At 35.9% G+C, this 16,488-nt stretch overlaps 1 protein-coding gene across 1 annotated transcript in view; it reads right to left on the reverse strand.

The window, feature by feature from the left end:
* vwa5b1 (von Willebrand factor A domain containing 5B1) overlaps positions 1-16,488 on the reverse strand; it is a 60,348-nt gene that overhangs the window by 34,408 nt on the left and 9,452 nt on the right. Inside the window, exons 4-8 of the mRNA XM_051097491.1 lie at positions 15,324-15,543; positions 13,721-13,869; positions 13,101-13,232; positions 9,627-9,751; positions 1,469-1,645 (exon numbers count right to left, since the gene is read on the reverse strand). Coding sequence (XP_050953448.1) covers positions 1,469-1,645; positions 9,627-9,751; positions 13,101-13,232; positions 13,721-13,869; positions 15,324-15,543 — 803 coding nt within the window. The remainder of the gene's footprint in view (positions 1-1,468; positions 1,646-9,626; positions 9,752-13,100; positions 13,233-13,720; positions 13,870-15,323; positions 15,544-16,488) is intronic.

Here is a 16,488-nt window from a genome sequence, read left to right on the forward strand (position 1 = left end):
TGTCACTTGATCCTTCAAAAATCATTCTAATATGCTGATTTCCTGCGCAAGAAACATTTATTATTATAATCAATGTTGAAAACACTTCTGATGCTTAATATTTTTTTGAAAACTGTGAAACATTGTTTTCTCAAGATTTTTTGATGAATGTAATGTTCAAAAGAACAGTATTTATTTAAAACATGAATCTTTTGACATTATAAATGTCTTTACTGTCACTTTTGAGCAATTTATTGTACTTTTCGTATAAAAGTATTAATTTCTTCTTTAAAAAATGTAACTGACCCCAGACTTTTTGATTAGTAGTGTACATATTTACACTAAAACAGCTTATGCAGTTGCCAAGGTTAAAAATCAAAGCATGTTTCTCACTCTTGTCATACCAAAAAAAATGATGACACAAACAAATTAGTTTTCAACCTATTCAATGAAACACATTCAACTGATTCACATTACTCTAACAGTATTTTGCTACTCGGGGACAAAAAAGTGATTAAAATGACTGAAATTTTGCTCAATTTCCAGCAAAATCATTAAACTATTGTGATTATTAAATATATATGCAGCCACTGAGTATCTGCGGTGAATGGGTGCCGTCAGAATGAGAGTTCAAAAGCTAGTAATACAAGTAATACACACCACTCCAGCCCATCAATTAACATCTTGTAAAGTAATAAGCTGTGTGTTTGTAAGAAACAAAATCATCATTAAGGCGTTTTAACTTTAAACTGACGCTTCTAGCTCCATAATAACACTTCCATGAGTGAAAAAATTAAATCCGCTGTTGTCCTCTCCAATCAAAATCCACCAACACATTTGTTTAGAACTGTTTTGGTCTGTTTTTGCTTGTAAACAGTGCTTTGTGATCTGTGCATATTTCTCTCCTGATTCAGACAAGATGATTTTTTCAATGGAGAAAACAATATTATGAACAGAGGACTCTTTGTATTTCAGCTGGAAGCGTGGCGGGTTTGTTTTTTATAAACACACAGCATTTCACTTCACAAGACGTTAACTGATGGACTGGAGTGGTGTGGATTACTTGTGGATTATTGCGATGTTTTTATCAGCTGTTTGGACTCTCATTCTGGCGGCACCCATTCACTGCAGAGGATCCATTGGCTACATTTCTCCAAATCTTTTCTGATGAGGAAACAAACTCATCTACATCTTGAACTGCCTGAGGATAAGTACATTTTCAGCAGTTGTTTGTGAGAACTCTCCAGCATAAATTGCATAAAAACCATCCAATCAGACTGAAACTGTTGAACACACATGGGCGATCCATCTCTTCGTTAAATAAGCACTGCTGTGTCTATATAAAAACTCGTTTCCATTAATGGTTATTAACACGACTGAAGCACTTTGGGGTTTTAAACTGCTGAATAAATTAGGATGTCATCAAAAGTTAATGAGCATTGGGACTGAGAGGCAGAATTAGTTTAACGCAGAAACACAAGTATCCTACCTTGACTCGATTGATGTTGACCCCACTCATGCTTCCACTGCGGTCAATGAGAAAGATGAATTCCCCTTGGATGCTCCGCAGGTCAGAGGTCGTCGAACGGAGATCTGGGCAGAAGTTGAGCATGACCACGGGGTTGTGGAGGATGTCTTTATGGAGCCTCTTCCGAATTATGTCCACCTACACACCACACATCAGCCAGAGAAACAGCCATTACCGAAGGCGATAATGGAAAAAGCTGGTCAACCTCACAAAAACATGCCACATTAGAACTACAAAATGAAAAGGAACAAAACGCTGTTACATTTTTAGGAAAAATAAGAGATTGTTTGCATATAATTTTTCATTATTCTCATGCAAATGACTCTTTGCAAACACCCGCCCCCCTTCATTACTGTTACTACATAATATCCGACAAGTCATAGTGTTCTCACTCAATACGTTCTCACGCAGTGAAAAATACATCACGGAGTAAAGAGGAAACTGACAACGTGCCAACAGACAAGACAGAGCAGGTTACTTTACGTATATGAAACAAAGTCTCAGCTTTCAAAAATTTTCATTTTTTGGGGATGGGGAATTCAAAATTCAAGTAAGTACCGTTTTGTGGCTCTTTAATATGTCGTGACCAGTGTTGGGGAAAGTTACTTTTAAAAGTATTGCATTAATACTCCCTGAAAAGGTAACTAATTACGTTACATTACTTTTGCGTTACTTTTTAAATCTGGGCAGGGCTTGTTTCTGTGTTTTTAATATAAAACAATTCTAATGTAAAAGCCCTTTTACACCAAAAGTGAAATTAATTCACATCAGGCTGAAAGAAAAGTACATTTATGCAGGAGATCACTCTTCAGCTATAAAAAAAAAATGAAGCACAAATGTTAGTTTATCTAAAGAAATTTTTGCCTATTAGTATGGCTGAATTGCATCATCGAAGGTCAGCAGCAAAGACACTGGTTAATAAAATGGGATTAAATACATAAAAGATATTTGTTTTATTTAACATATCTAATTATTGCATGGTTGCGTCATATTCTGAGTTTGCATTTCACTGTTTTTATTCATTTTGAGGAATACTGAATCTGTTTTTGTGAATGAGATGAATTAATGCATGTTCACATTTAGTCTAGTATACAGTAACATCATGTTTACTCCCAATTTCCCGACAGGAGACTGGTCAATCAATAAATGGGGAAAAAAACAACTCAGATATTTTCTTAGAAATTCAAAAGTAATGCGTTACTTTACTAGTTACTTCAAAAAATTAATATTATTATGTAACTCGTGTTATTTGTAATGCTTTACCCCCAATACTATATATTACAATATTGCGTTACTTCCTGAAAAAGTAACTAATTACGTTACTTAGTTACTTTCTATGGAAAGTAATGTGTTACATTACTATTGCGTTACTTTTCAAATCTGGACAGGGCTTGAGTGTTTGTTTTTGATATAAAAAGTTCTATTTTTAGCAAATGTAAAAGTCCTTTTACACCAAAAAGGGAAATGAATAAACCTCAGGCTAAAGGAAAAGTAAATTCACGTCTGTATAGTAAAACGCAGGAGAAGAAAGTTCAACACTCTTCAGCAATAAAAAAAAACAAAAAAACAATGAAGCACAAATGTTTGTCTAAAGTAATTTTTCTTGAACCGGATTATCAAAAGTCAGTGGCAAAGACATTGGTTAAAAAAATAGGATTAAATACATAAAGGATATTTGTGTTATTTAACATAGAATTATTGCAGGTTTGCATCATACTCTGAGTTTGCGTTTTACTGTTTTAATTAATTTTTGTGAAATGCAAGTGAGATGAGTAAATGCATGATCACGTTTAGTCTAAAACTACAGTATCATGTTCACACAATGCCTCTGTACTTCTGATTTCTCTCAACATGGGGACAGGAGAGCTGTCAGTTAATAAATGGAAAAACACAGCAACTGGCATTACTTAAGTAACTCAGATATTTTCTTGTAAATTAAAAAGTAATGCGTTACTTTACTAGTTACTTGAAAAAAGTAATCTAATTACGTAACTCGTGTTACTTGTAATGCATTACCACAAACACTGATTGTGACAGGAAGATTCTCTGGAAAGCAAATATCAATAATTATCAAAAAAAAGCTGAACTTTCCACCCTCTGTAGCAAAGGGGCACCAAAAATTCGAAAAGTGCAGGGTTACTAAAATAGCTATAAACTTTTGAATGGAAAGAGATATCTTCACCAAACTCACAACGCATATGTAAAACCTGAAACTGAGGTCATGTGAAAAAAGTTGTGGAGTTTGGCCACTTGGAGGCACTAAAAGAGGGGGGAAGAAAACATAAAAATGGCCATAACTACCCAACGGTTTGTCATCTCAACATAAAAATAGGTATGCACGGTCTTGGTTCAAAGTGCCACAAGTGTCTATAAGGACATTTGCATATCTCAAAAAACATGGCAGCCGCAGGCAGATAAAATTTAAGCACCTATTAGACAAGGTTAACGGAGGTTGATAGGAATGAAGCTCGATGGGCCTGTTCGACTCACGGCCCCAAAGGTCTGTGAGAAATTTGCCACTGGGGGGCAATATCGCATATTTCAAAGGCATAAACGAATGTATACTGCACTTTTTTCACACATACGCATGACATTTATTTCATCTAATAGATCTCCTCATTCCGAACAACTTTGTCTCTAGAACCACTGCTGTCAATCAAACTATTTGTTAAATGATTAAGAAAAACTTACTTTTGCAAACTAGTCCTAGGTTTTCGCCCAGTCTGAAAGAAAAACACTGTAGTGCAATTCTCTGGACTCTCTAGGTCAATAATTATCAAAAAAAATGTTGAAATTTACTCTTTGGCAAGCTATAATGGGGTTGTTAACAAAAGGGGCCTGTCCAAATATACGCAAAAGGCTATAAAGCCTAAAGAAAAACTCAAAACTTCACAAAACCTGCTAAACGTGCGACAGGTGATTCTAAACAAGCATGCAAAGTTTTAAGGGGATCGGACCACAGCTGGCGCTATAACAGTCATAAAAGTTAAAAACGTCATATTGCGATGAAAAAATGACCTTGATTTTCTAAAAAGGTTTTTTTTTTTTTTTTTTAAATCACTGATTTAGGTGGTTACAGACATGTTAAATAATATGTAATGTCTTTTTTCATATGTGCTTGAAAGCCTTAAAGCGCTCGAACCCCAGTAATCGATGCTTGCAGCTATATTTCAAGTTAAAGTCCACCAATGATAATATCGCTATTCTAAGGTCTGGTTAGTTTGTCAGACTAAAATGGCAGATTCTGCGTTGTGATTGGTCAGATCACCTGTCAATCTAACTCCCTGAGAAAGGGTCAATTAAGCACATTTGTGACCCTGGACCACAAAACTATTCAATTTTAGGGTCAATTTTTGGAAATTGAGGTTTATACATAATCTGAAAGCAGAATAAATAAGCTTCCCATTCATGCATGGCTTGTTAGGATAGGACAATATTTGGAAAAGACATAATTATGTGAAAATCTGGAAAATGAGGGTGCAAAAAAATCAAAATATTAAGAAAATCGCCTTCAAATTTGTCCAAATGAAGTTCTTAGCAATGCATATTATTAATCAAAAATTAAATTTTAATATATTTACAGTATGAAATTTACAAAATGTCTTCCATGGGACATGATTTTTACTTAATATCCTAATGATTTTTGGCATAAAAGAAAACTCAATAATTTTGACCCATACAATGTGTTGTTGGCTATTGCTACTAATATACCCATGCTACTTACAACTGGATTTGTGGTCCAGGGTCACAATTATCCATTTTTGATTCTCACTGTAAACTATGACCCACAAAAGAAAAAAGAAAGAAAATGAAGAGGGAAAAAAAGAAGTTGGAGGTTGAGGATGCAAACTACTCAATGCAAGTTTGAGAGTTCACTGTAAGATGTTGAAGTGTGGGTGAACTTTCAGTGGAAATATTTCATATCCTGTGCACTCGACAGAGTTCAAACTCATCTAAAAGACGTCAATTAGCCTGTTGTGAAGTGCTCTGCGAAAACTATTTCAAATTAGCGATGTATTTCAAGCGCTTTACATCACGTCTCAATTAATTAGTCCCTTGTACATTAAATTACTTCTGAGAAAACTGCAGTTTCCCTGACGTGCTTACTAAGTTAACCTTTGCTGGAAATAGATTTCTTCTACATATACGTATCTTGTAACTGAGCACAATTTTCATTGTCATTATTTTATTGTTATTATACACTATTTTCCATATTCAGATTCAGATACCATTACTGTCAGCTACTTGATTATTGCATGAAAAAATGCATCAGAATTTCTCTTTTTGTGTTCAACAGGAGAAAGAAACTCATACAAGTTTGGAATTACGTTTCATTTCTGTTAATCAGTGTTACTCGGTTCACGTCAGCGAATGATTGATAGAGCCAGATACTCATAAGGATGTGAAACTATGAGCCAAGATCATAATTTTGAGAATCTTTTACGGTTCACGGATTCCCCTCTCGTGCTGTAGAGATTTAATTAAAGGAGCGCACATCCCGAAGGAGGTGAAGTTAACCCTTATTTCGCTACACGGTAGGTAGAAACACTATGGACTGTGCTGAAGACCTTTGACGGTTTCCATAGAAACGTCTATTCATTGCTGATGATTTTAGGGCTGAATGTTCTCTCCCTCCTGTTGAGGTGCAGCACTCACTTAAGGATGCAATTGAAGCATTGCGCGGCTAAGAAACATGGAGCTGTGCTGACATTCCCACTTAATGTAACTACTTCCTGAAGCGACAATTACAAGAATTGACAAGAGATTTTGCATTAAATAGATAACCTAACTAAAAAGATTTCAAACTCGATTTTCAATATGAGTGTCATTAGACTTAATCTAACAGCTTGGTCGTTAAAAACCCTGAATATTTTAGAGATTCACTGGGGTCTGGGACAAAGGGGTGTGTGGAAAAGTTCAGAAAGAACGCATAGTGTACACTGCCATTCAAAAGTTTGTGATCGATAAGATTTTTAAAGTTTTTTAAAAATGTCTCTTATGTTCATCAAAGTTTCATTTATTTTAATCAAATTTCATTAATTTTAATCAATTTCATTCATTTTAAATCAAATAATTGCAGCTTTGATGAGCAGAAAATACTTGTTTAAAAAAATGTAATATCTTACTGATCCCAAACTTTTGAATGGCAGTGTATATATAAACTACTACCGTTTAAAACTTTGGGGTTATTAAAAAAAAAAAAAAAAGTTTATTTAGCAAGGATGCTCTGAATTTCTCAATAGTGACAGTAAAGACATATAATATTAATATAATATTACAAAAGATTTCTATTTTATATAAACACTGAAAATAAAATGACTACTGAAAATTCAGCACTGCAACACATAAATAAATTACATTTTAAAGTTTTTTAACTGTATTTATGATCAAACAAACAAAAACAACTTCTTACCAGCCCCAAACTTCTAAATTGTGCAAATACAGCTCATAAAAATTAAAAATTACTAAAAAAAAGCTCATCAAGGCTGCATTTATTTGATCAAAAATACAGAAAAAACAGTAATACTGCAAAATGTTATTACAATATAAAATAATGTTTTTTATTTTAATATACTAAATATAATTTATTCATGTGATGCAAAGCTGAATTTTTCAGCTGTTACTCCAGTCTTAAGTGTTGATTCTAATATGCTGATTTATTATCAAAATTATCAATGTTGGAAACAGTTGTGCTGCCAAATGTTTTTTGGAACTTGTGATTCTTTGTTTCAGGATTCTTTGATAAATAACAAGTTAAAATGAACAGCATTTATTCAAAATATAAATCTTTTCTAACAATGTAAATCTATGCTATCACTATTAATTAATTTAACACATCCTTGGTGATTAAAAGTATTCATTTCTTTCAAAAAATGAAAGAATAAAAATGTAAATAAATGCTGTTCTATTTAACCTTTTATTGAAAAAATAATAAATATTACAAAAAATATTAAGCAGCACAACTGTTATATGTATATGTATATGTGTATATATATATATATATATATATACATATATAAATATATATATATATAGTATCTCACAAAAGTAAGTACACCCGTCACATTTCTGCAATCATTTTAGAATCTTCTCAAGGGACAATAATAAAGAAATGAAACTTGGATATATTTTAGAGTAGTCAGTGTGCAGCTTGTATAGCAGTGTATGCACGTCCTGATATTGCTGAGTTAGATGTGTTCCTGGGTCAACATATAACTTCACAAAAACTATAAACTGTTTTTTCAAATCTGATTGGTTAATCTCAATGTTGTTCCAGGGTCAACAAAGATGTTGATCCAGGAACATGTCGCACTTGGTAAAATCAGGTTCTGCAGCAGCGTATATTTACTGTCCCCTAAAAATAACTCAACATACAGCCATTATTGTCAAAACAGCTGGCAACAAAAGTGAGTACACCCTAAGTGAACTTGTCAAAACTGTGTCCAAAGTGTCAATATTTTGTGTCAAACCATTGTTATCCAGCACTGCCTTAATCATGTTGGGCATGGATTTCACCAGAGCTGCACAGGTTGTTGCTGGGATCCTCTTCAAATCCTCTGACATGTCATCATGGAGCTGGATGTTAGACACATGGTGCTTCTCAACCTTCTGCTTGAGGATGCCCCACAGGTGCTCAGTAGGGTTCAGGTCAGATCACAGACAATTGTCATCTTGCTGGTATGTTTGGGGTCATTATCATGTTGGGAAACTGCCGTTCGGCCCAGTTTCTGAAGGGAAGGCATCATGTTCTGCTTCAGAAATGTACAGTACATAATGGAATCCATGTTTTTTCCTCAAAGAACCGTAGCTTCCCAGTATCAGCAGTACTTATGCAGCCCCAGACCATGATGCTACCACCACCATGCTTGACTGTAGGATAGACACAATTTTCTTGATACTCCTCACCAGGGCATGACCACACATGCTGGACACCATCTGAGCCAAACAACTTTATCTTAGTGTCATCAGACCATAGGACATGCTTCCAGTAATTCATGCTCTTGGACAGGTTGTCTTCAGTAAACTGTTTGCAGTCTTTCTTGTAAGCCAGCTTCAGAAGGGGCTTCCTTCTCGGATGACACCAATGCAAACCAGCTTGTTACAGTGTGCAGCGTATGGTCTGAGCACTGACGAGCATACCTTCTACTTCTGCAACCTATAAAGCAATGCTGGCAGAACTCATGCATCTGTTTTTTGAAGCCAGGTTCTGCACCTGACCCACAGAACGAGTACTCAAATTCGTTAATCGACCTTTGCGAGACCTATTCCAAATGGAACCCATCTTGGAAAACCTCTGTATGACCCTGGCCACAGTACTGTAACTCAGTTTCAGGGTGTTACTGAACCTCTTATAGCCTAGGCCATCTTTGTGGAGAGCAACAATTCTAATTCTCAAATCTTCAAAGAGTTCTTTGCCACGAGGTGCCTTGTTGAACATCCAGTGGTCAGTATGAGAGAATTGTACTCAAAGCACCAAATTTTAACTGCTCTAATACAAGATACACAACTTTGTATGGTCCTGTATCCTGTATACACAACTTTGTATGGGCTTTGTATGTGGCTTTGCATGGTTAAATGACATAGTGCTGTTATCACTTAGGGTGTACTCACTTTTGTTGCCAGCTATTTTGACAATAATGGCTGTATGTTAAGTTATTTTTAGGGGACAGTAAATATACACTGCTATACAAGCTGCACATTGACTAGTCTAAAACACATCCAAGTTTCATTTCCATAGTATTGTTCCTTAAGATATACTAAAAACATTGCTGAAATGTGAGAGGTGTACTCACTTTTGTGAGATACTGTGTATATATATATATCCATATATCCATATATATATGTTACATATGTATATGTTATATATATGTTATATTACATGCTGGTTTGCTTATGAACTTCTCAGTCACAAAAACACATCTTGAGAGCATTATTTCAAATAAGCACCATTTCCTGTCTGCAGAAGAATAAACTTTGCTAGATTCTCCCAATTATATGTAGTTTGAAAAAGCACCACAAGAGCCTCATAGTGTTGTACTACTTAAACTGATATTTTTGTCCTTGTACGACCTACTCCATCTTTTTTAGTGTCTTTAGTTTTCTGTATTTCCTCACTCACTGTCTTTTCATTACTGCTGTCCTTCTTCGTGGCCTTTATGTAGTCGCTCCGTCCTTTCAGATGCTCATCGTATTCCTCCGGCGTCATGTCTCCGTCTTCAATGAGAACGTGTGGCAGATGGGGCTCTACGTGAAGAAAGAAAGAATTACTATCTCTGTACAGCATTAAAAGCTCTCACTGGAGCAACAACAGTGAATTATGACAGCAGATGATGAGTTGTGTTACCGCCAGACGTGAAGGAGCCCCACAGTGGCAGTATTTCTTAAAAACAGCAGCTGTATTAGACACAGAGTGCGTTGGCGCCATCAGTACGGCTGAACGTTTGCCCCTTTGACTCGGCTCCCTTATCAATTCAATTGCACAATACTGGCCTTGGGTCGCCTGCAGAGTGAGGCAATCTTACGTGGCAGCTTATGAGGCATCGAGGGATTCGTTTATGCCTCCCAGATGCCGGCAGAGGTTGAGATGCATGATGGGGTGGCAGAAGAAATATAGAGCTCAACTAAACAGTGCTTATAGAGCGAAAAATGCTGTTATATGGCTGTGGATCTGGGAATGATCTTTCAATAGCCTATGATTTAATAAATGACAAGCTTTCGGGCACATGGAGAGATTAGCACTGGTTTGCTCTGAAAGGCGACTCTATTGTCCAGTTAGCACAGGTCAGGGTGGCTGTGATCTTGTTTGTCTGTCAGTGTGGGGACCAAATGGCCTGACAAGAAAATAACACTGTTGGAAAGGTCCACAAGGAAAACGGCTTCATAAAGGGACTAAAATGCGTGTGCTTGTTGCCACTAAAAGTGGTTGCTAGGATGCTAGTTGCTAGTGACTGCTCTGAGTGGTTTTTAACGTTTCGGTTGCTAAGATTTCTGGTTGTTTCTAAGGATGGGAATCGTTGAAATCTGATTCTTTTGAACAATTTTGATTCCTTAAGGATTCTTTTAGTACTTTATTTGATAAGAAATGTAATTGCATTGCCAAATATTGAGATCACTGCAGTAATTATAAACTGACTTAAAACAATTCTTACACAAACTTATATATAATAACTTTTAACAATCTTTTTAGAGGCAGCATAAATGCAACCCAATAACTGGTGTTCACCATTTTCAGCAATATTATACTAAACAAATGAAATATACATATTTAATTGTATTTATTTTATTTACTCTGTAAACTAGCTGTAGCTGTAAATTTTTCATTTTACGTAAACTTTTGATTCACTAAAAGAACCTGTTCATAAGAGTCAATCATTTAGAAACCACACTGTGGTAGTTGCACTGCATATTCTGATTCACTAAAAACAACCGACTCAGATTCTATTGTTTACGAATCAGACCACAGTAGTTTTGCTGTACTGTATGTTCACTATGATTCAATAAAAAGAATTGGATCATATGAGTCATTAGTTTGGGAACCAGACTGCACTGGTTGCGCTGTACGTTTTTGATTCACTAAAAACAACCAACTCAGATTCTATTGTTTACAAATCAGATTACAGTAGTTGTGCTGTACTGTATGTTCACTATAATTCAATAAAAAGAATTGGATCACATGAGTCATTTGTTCAGGAACCAGACTGGTTGTGCTGTATGTTTTTTATTCTAAAAAAAAAAAAAAAAAAAAAAAAAAAAAAAACGCTTTACAAAATTAACTCATTTGAGAGTCAGAACACACTGGTCTATCTGAAAATGTTTGACTTACTACAAAGAACTGATTCATAAGAGTCATTTGGACTACACTGGTTACACTTTATGTTTCTGATTCTTTAAAAGAACCAATTTATTTGATTCACTAAAAACAACCAACTCAGATTCTATTGTTTACAAATCAGTCTACAGTGTTACACTGTACTATATGTTCACTATGATTCACTAAAAGAGCTGGATCAAAAGAGTCATTTGTTCAGGAACCAGATTACACTGATTGTGCTGTATGTGTGTTTTGATTCACTAAAAATCCTCTGAAAATGTTTGATTCACTGCAAAGAATTGGTTTATAAGAATCATTTTGAGAATCGGACTACATTGGTTACGCTTTATGTTTCTGATTCACTAAAAGAACTGGTTTATAAGAGTCGTTCGTTTAGACTTTGGACTACATTGTCTGTGCTGAAAATGTTTATAAGAGTCATTAGTTTAGAAGTCTGACCTTGTTGGTTGTGCTGTACATTTTTGATTGAGTAAAAAGAGCAAGTTTATAAGAACCATTTACTCAGGAGTCACACTACCCTGGTCAAGCTGTATGCTTTGTTCACGAACCACACTACACTGGTTGTGCTGTATGTTTTTGATTCACTAAAAACAACCAACTCAGTCCCATTTGTTTAAGAATCGGGCTACACTGGTCACGTTGTATGTTTTTGATTCTCTAAAAAAGAACCATCTCAGAGCCATTTGTTTGTAAATCAGACTACACTGGTCACGCTGTTTGTTTTGATTCACTAAAAAGAATCAACTCAGAGCCATTTGTTTGCAAATCGGACTACACTGGTCACACTTTATGTTTCTGATTCACTAAAAACAATCAACTCAGAGCCATTTGTTCAAAAGTCTGACTACACTAGTCACACTTTATGTTTTTGATTCACTAAAAAGAATCAACTCAGAGCCATTTGTTTGCAAATCGGACTACACTGGTCACGCTGTGTTTTTGATTCACTTAAACAGAATCAACTCAGAGCCATTTGTTTGCAAATCGGACTACACTGGTCACGTTGTATGTTTTTGATTCACTAAAAAGAATCAACTCAGAGCCATTTGTTTGCAAATCGGACTACACTGGTCACGTTGTATGTTTTTGATTCACTAAAAAGAATCAACTCAGAGCCATTTGTTTGCAAATCGGACTACACTGGTCACGCTGTGTTTTTGATTCACTAAAACAGAACCAACTCAGAGCCATTTGTTTGCAAATCGGACTACACTGGTCACGCTGTGTTTTTGATTCACTAAAACAGAACCAACTCTGAGCCATTTGTTTGCAAATCGGACTACACTGGTCACGCTGTGTTTTTGATTCACTAAAACAGAACCAACTCTGAGCCATTTATTCAAGAGTCTGACTACACTGGTCATGCTGTATGTTTTTGATTCACTAAAACAGAACCAACTCAGATCCATTTGTTCGCAAATCGGACTACACTGGTCACGTTGTATGTTTTTGATTCACTAAAAAGAATCAACTCGGAGCCATTTGTTTGCAAATCGGACTACACTGGTCACGCTGTATGTTTCTGATTCACTAAAAAGAACCAACTTAGAGCCATTTGTTTGTAAATCAAACTACACTGGTCACGCTGTGTTTTTGAATTACTAAAAAAAGTCAACTAAGAGCCAACTGTTCAAGAATCGGACTACACTGGTCAAGCTGTATGTTTTTAATTCGCTAAAAACATCTGGCTCGTCATTGTTCGTGCTGCATATTTAGATCATGACAAACAGTATAATTACTGTAATTATGCGTGCTACACACCACTGGGATAGATCAGTATCTCCACAGGGCAGTCGTAGGTGTACTTGTCTGCCAGCGTGACCACAATGTTGGTGGCAGAGCGAGCCGAGGGGTCAGCGTCTGCCCGGATGGCGTGTGAAGGGCTTTCCACACCTGCACAGAGAAACTTCTAAAGCATCTAAAATAAGCAGGAGCAACAGACGTTAGACCACATGCGAGGACTAAACCGTTCCGCCACTCCAGCAGGAACATGCATACTGCAAAACAACCAGTATCAAATAATGTAGTGCAGCAAAGCTATCAACACATCAAACATCATCTGGTTCTGAGTCCAAGCTGTAATAACAAGCATATGCTGCATTTTACATTTTTGCATTTGACAGATGCTTTTATCCAATGCAACTTGTGGATTCAAGATTTACATGTTATCAGTATGTAAAGTCAACATAGAGTATCTGTTAACAGCATCATTTGGGCTAGAAGGTTGACAGAATATATTTTACTTTTATGCATTTTCCAGACATTTTAATCCAAATAAAGCATTACATTTTACATCTATTCATATTTCTCTGGAAATTAAATCCATGATCAGGGGTATAATATTAAATCCCAGACTCATGCATGAGGTTGGAGTAACTGACCTGCCAGTAAATACGGTCCTCTGATCTCAAGATGGAAATTAAACTCATAATCAATGGAGTTTATGGTCTCTTCCTCCAACAGAGCAGCCAAACACACTCCTGAGGCCGTCTGCTCATGGGTTCCCACTGCACAATGATGCTGATCCCTCCTGAGACAAATTTAGCAGGTAGACATTCAGACTTCATTTTTACTTATTCAGTCCAGAGGTACTGTAATTATATGATAGTCAACTAATTGTATAGCATATTGTCAACAAATTGTACAACATACTTTCTTCTGTGTAACATAAAATCAATGTTTTTGTCAATACAGTGGAAATGGGATCTGATGTTGTTTAATTTCCAGTTTCTACATTTTGCTTGATCCACAGATAATGCAACAATATCTTGTTAGTGGAAAGACACCTAGAGATGGTTAAACAGATGGCAGTAATAATTATGTATGCAAATAAATGCAAGAAAGAAGACTAGTCTCAATTCAGTATGCAAATATGACAGCAATATCAGAGATTTTTTATCTTGCTTGTCATATGAACAACCAGTCAATAATTGCTCTGATTTGAAGGAATAGTTTGCACAACAATTCAAGATGTAGATGATTTTGTTTCTTCATGGCAACAGATCTGGAGAAAGTAGCATTACAGCAATTTCTCACCAATGGATCCTTTGCAGTGAATGGGTGCCGTCAGAATGAGAGTCTAAACAGCTGATAAAAACATCACAGTAATCCACAAGTAACCCACACCACTCCAGTCCATCAATTATTTTGTTTAGGACTGTTTTCAACTGTTATCACTTTTTAAAAATAGCTTGATCTGTGCATATTTCTCTCCTGATTCAGTGCTTTTACACTGGAGAAAGCAATATTATGGGTAGAGGACTTGTATTTTAGCTGGATCACTTCACAAGATGTTAACTGACAAACTGGAGTGGTGTGGATTACTTGTGGATTACTGTGATGTTTTATCAGCTATTTGGATTCTCAATCTGATGGCACCCATTCATATCCATTCATATCCTTGGTGAGCAAGTGATGTAATGCTACATTTCTCTCATTTCATTTGTTAACTCATCTACATCTTGGATTGCCTGAGGTGAGAAAATGTTCATCAAATTATATTTTAGCATGCAAACATTACCCTGATATTAAAGATTTTTAATCTTGCATGAACAACCTGTCAGTATGTTTTTGATTCACTAAAAAGAGTCATTAATTCAAAAATCAGACCACACTGGTTGTCCTGTCATTTTTTGATCCATTACAAAGAACTACTTCAAAAAGAGTGTTTCATTCAGGAATCGCAAATCATTATGCAAATATTACACTAATATCAATTTCAATGTAATGTCAAACATGTCATTGTAGGTCAATAGGAGATATTTAAACTTTAATCTTAAATTTCCTAAAAAGTGTAACATGCAACACAAAATGCAAAACAGGCAGCAGAGATAAAGCTGAAATTATATACAAAACACGATGTAAGCTTTAAATTGGAAAGAACTGTTTCTACTAGGGTTTGGAGTTTACAACTGAAAACAGAATGTTTTAGTATTATAAATACAGTGTTTCAACGCAAATACTACAATAACATGAATCACACACCTTCTAGCAGTGCTGGGCGAAAACGCCTGCTCCTCTTTGACAGAACGTTGGACTCTTGGAGAGCAGACGGGGGGTGAGCTCACCCGAATTCCCCCGTTAGGGAGCGTGCTGAGCTCCGAGGAGGTGCTGACCAGTATATTAATGGTCTCCAGAGGAGGAATGACCCCCAGACTGACCACCAGCACTGTCCTCTCCTGATCCTCATCCAAAACTATATGACCTGCAGCAAGAGGGTTCATCAGTAAAGCCTCTGAAATGCACAGTCAATTTAAATGAAAAAGATGTGTTAAAGGAATGGCTGACCCAAAAATGAAAATTAGTGGACAATTTACTCATTCATAGGCCATCCAAGATGTAGATGAGTTTTACTCATCACAACAAATTTGGAGAAATTTAGCATTACATCACTTGCTCAGCAACGGATCCTCTAGAGTGAAAGGGTGCCGTCAGAATGAGAGTCCAAACAGCTGAAAAAAACATCACAATAATCCACACCACAGTTTATCAATTAATTTGTTTAGAACTGTTTTGAACTGCTTTCACTTGTAAATGTTGCTTGATCCGTGCATATTTCTCTCCTGATTCAGCAAGCTCTCATATTTTACCTGGAAACAACTGTTCGAAGCATTTTAATAATTGAGTTGTTTCTTACAAACATGCAGATTATCACTTCACAAGATGTTAACTGATGGACTAGAGTCGTGTAGAGTCACTAAAATACGAGTCCTCTACTCTATAATATTGCTTTCTCCAGTGTAAAAGCACTGAATCAGGAGAGAAATATGCACAGATCAAGCTATTTCTTAAAAATGATAACCGTTCTAAACAAATTAATTGATGGACTGGAGTGGCTGGGTTACTTGTGGATTATTGTGATGTTTTTATCAGCTGTTTGGACTCTCATTCTGACGGTACCCATTCACTGCAGAGGATCCATTGGTGAGCAAGTAATGTAATGCTACATTTCTCCAAATCTGTTCTGATAAAGAAACAAACTCATTTACATGTTGAATTGCACGTTGAAGTGAATTTTCAGCAAATTTTCATTTTTGGGTGACTATTCCTTTAACTGGATTCAGGTCTCACCGTGACAGGCTTTGGTTTAAACTCTGAATCAGGGATTAGCAAGTAAAATCTTTGATGAGCATTATGAACAAGCATACAA

Source organism: Labeo rohita, chromosome 23 (genome assembly GCF_022985175.1).
Source record: "Labeo rohita strain BAU-BD-2019 chromosome 23, IGBB_LRoh.1.0, whole genome shotgun sequence".
Classification (NCBI taxonomy): Eukaryota; Metazoa; Chordata; class Actinopteri; order Cypriniformes; family Cyprinidae; genus Labeo; species Labeo rohita.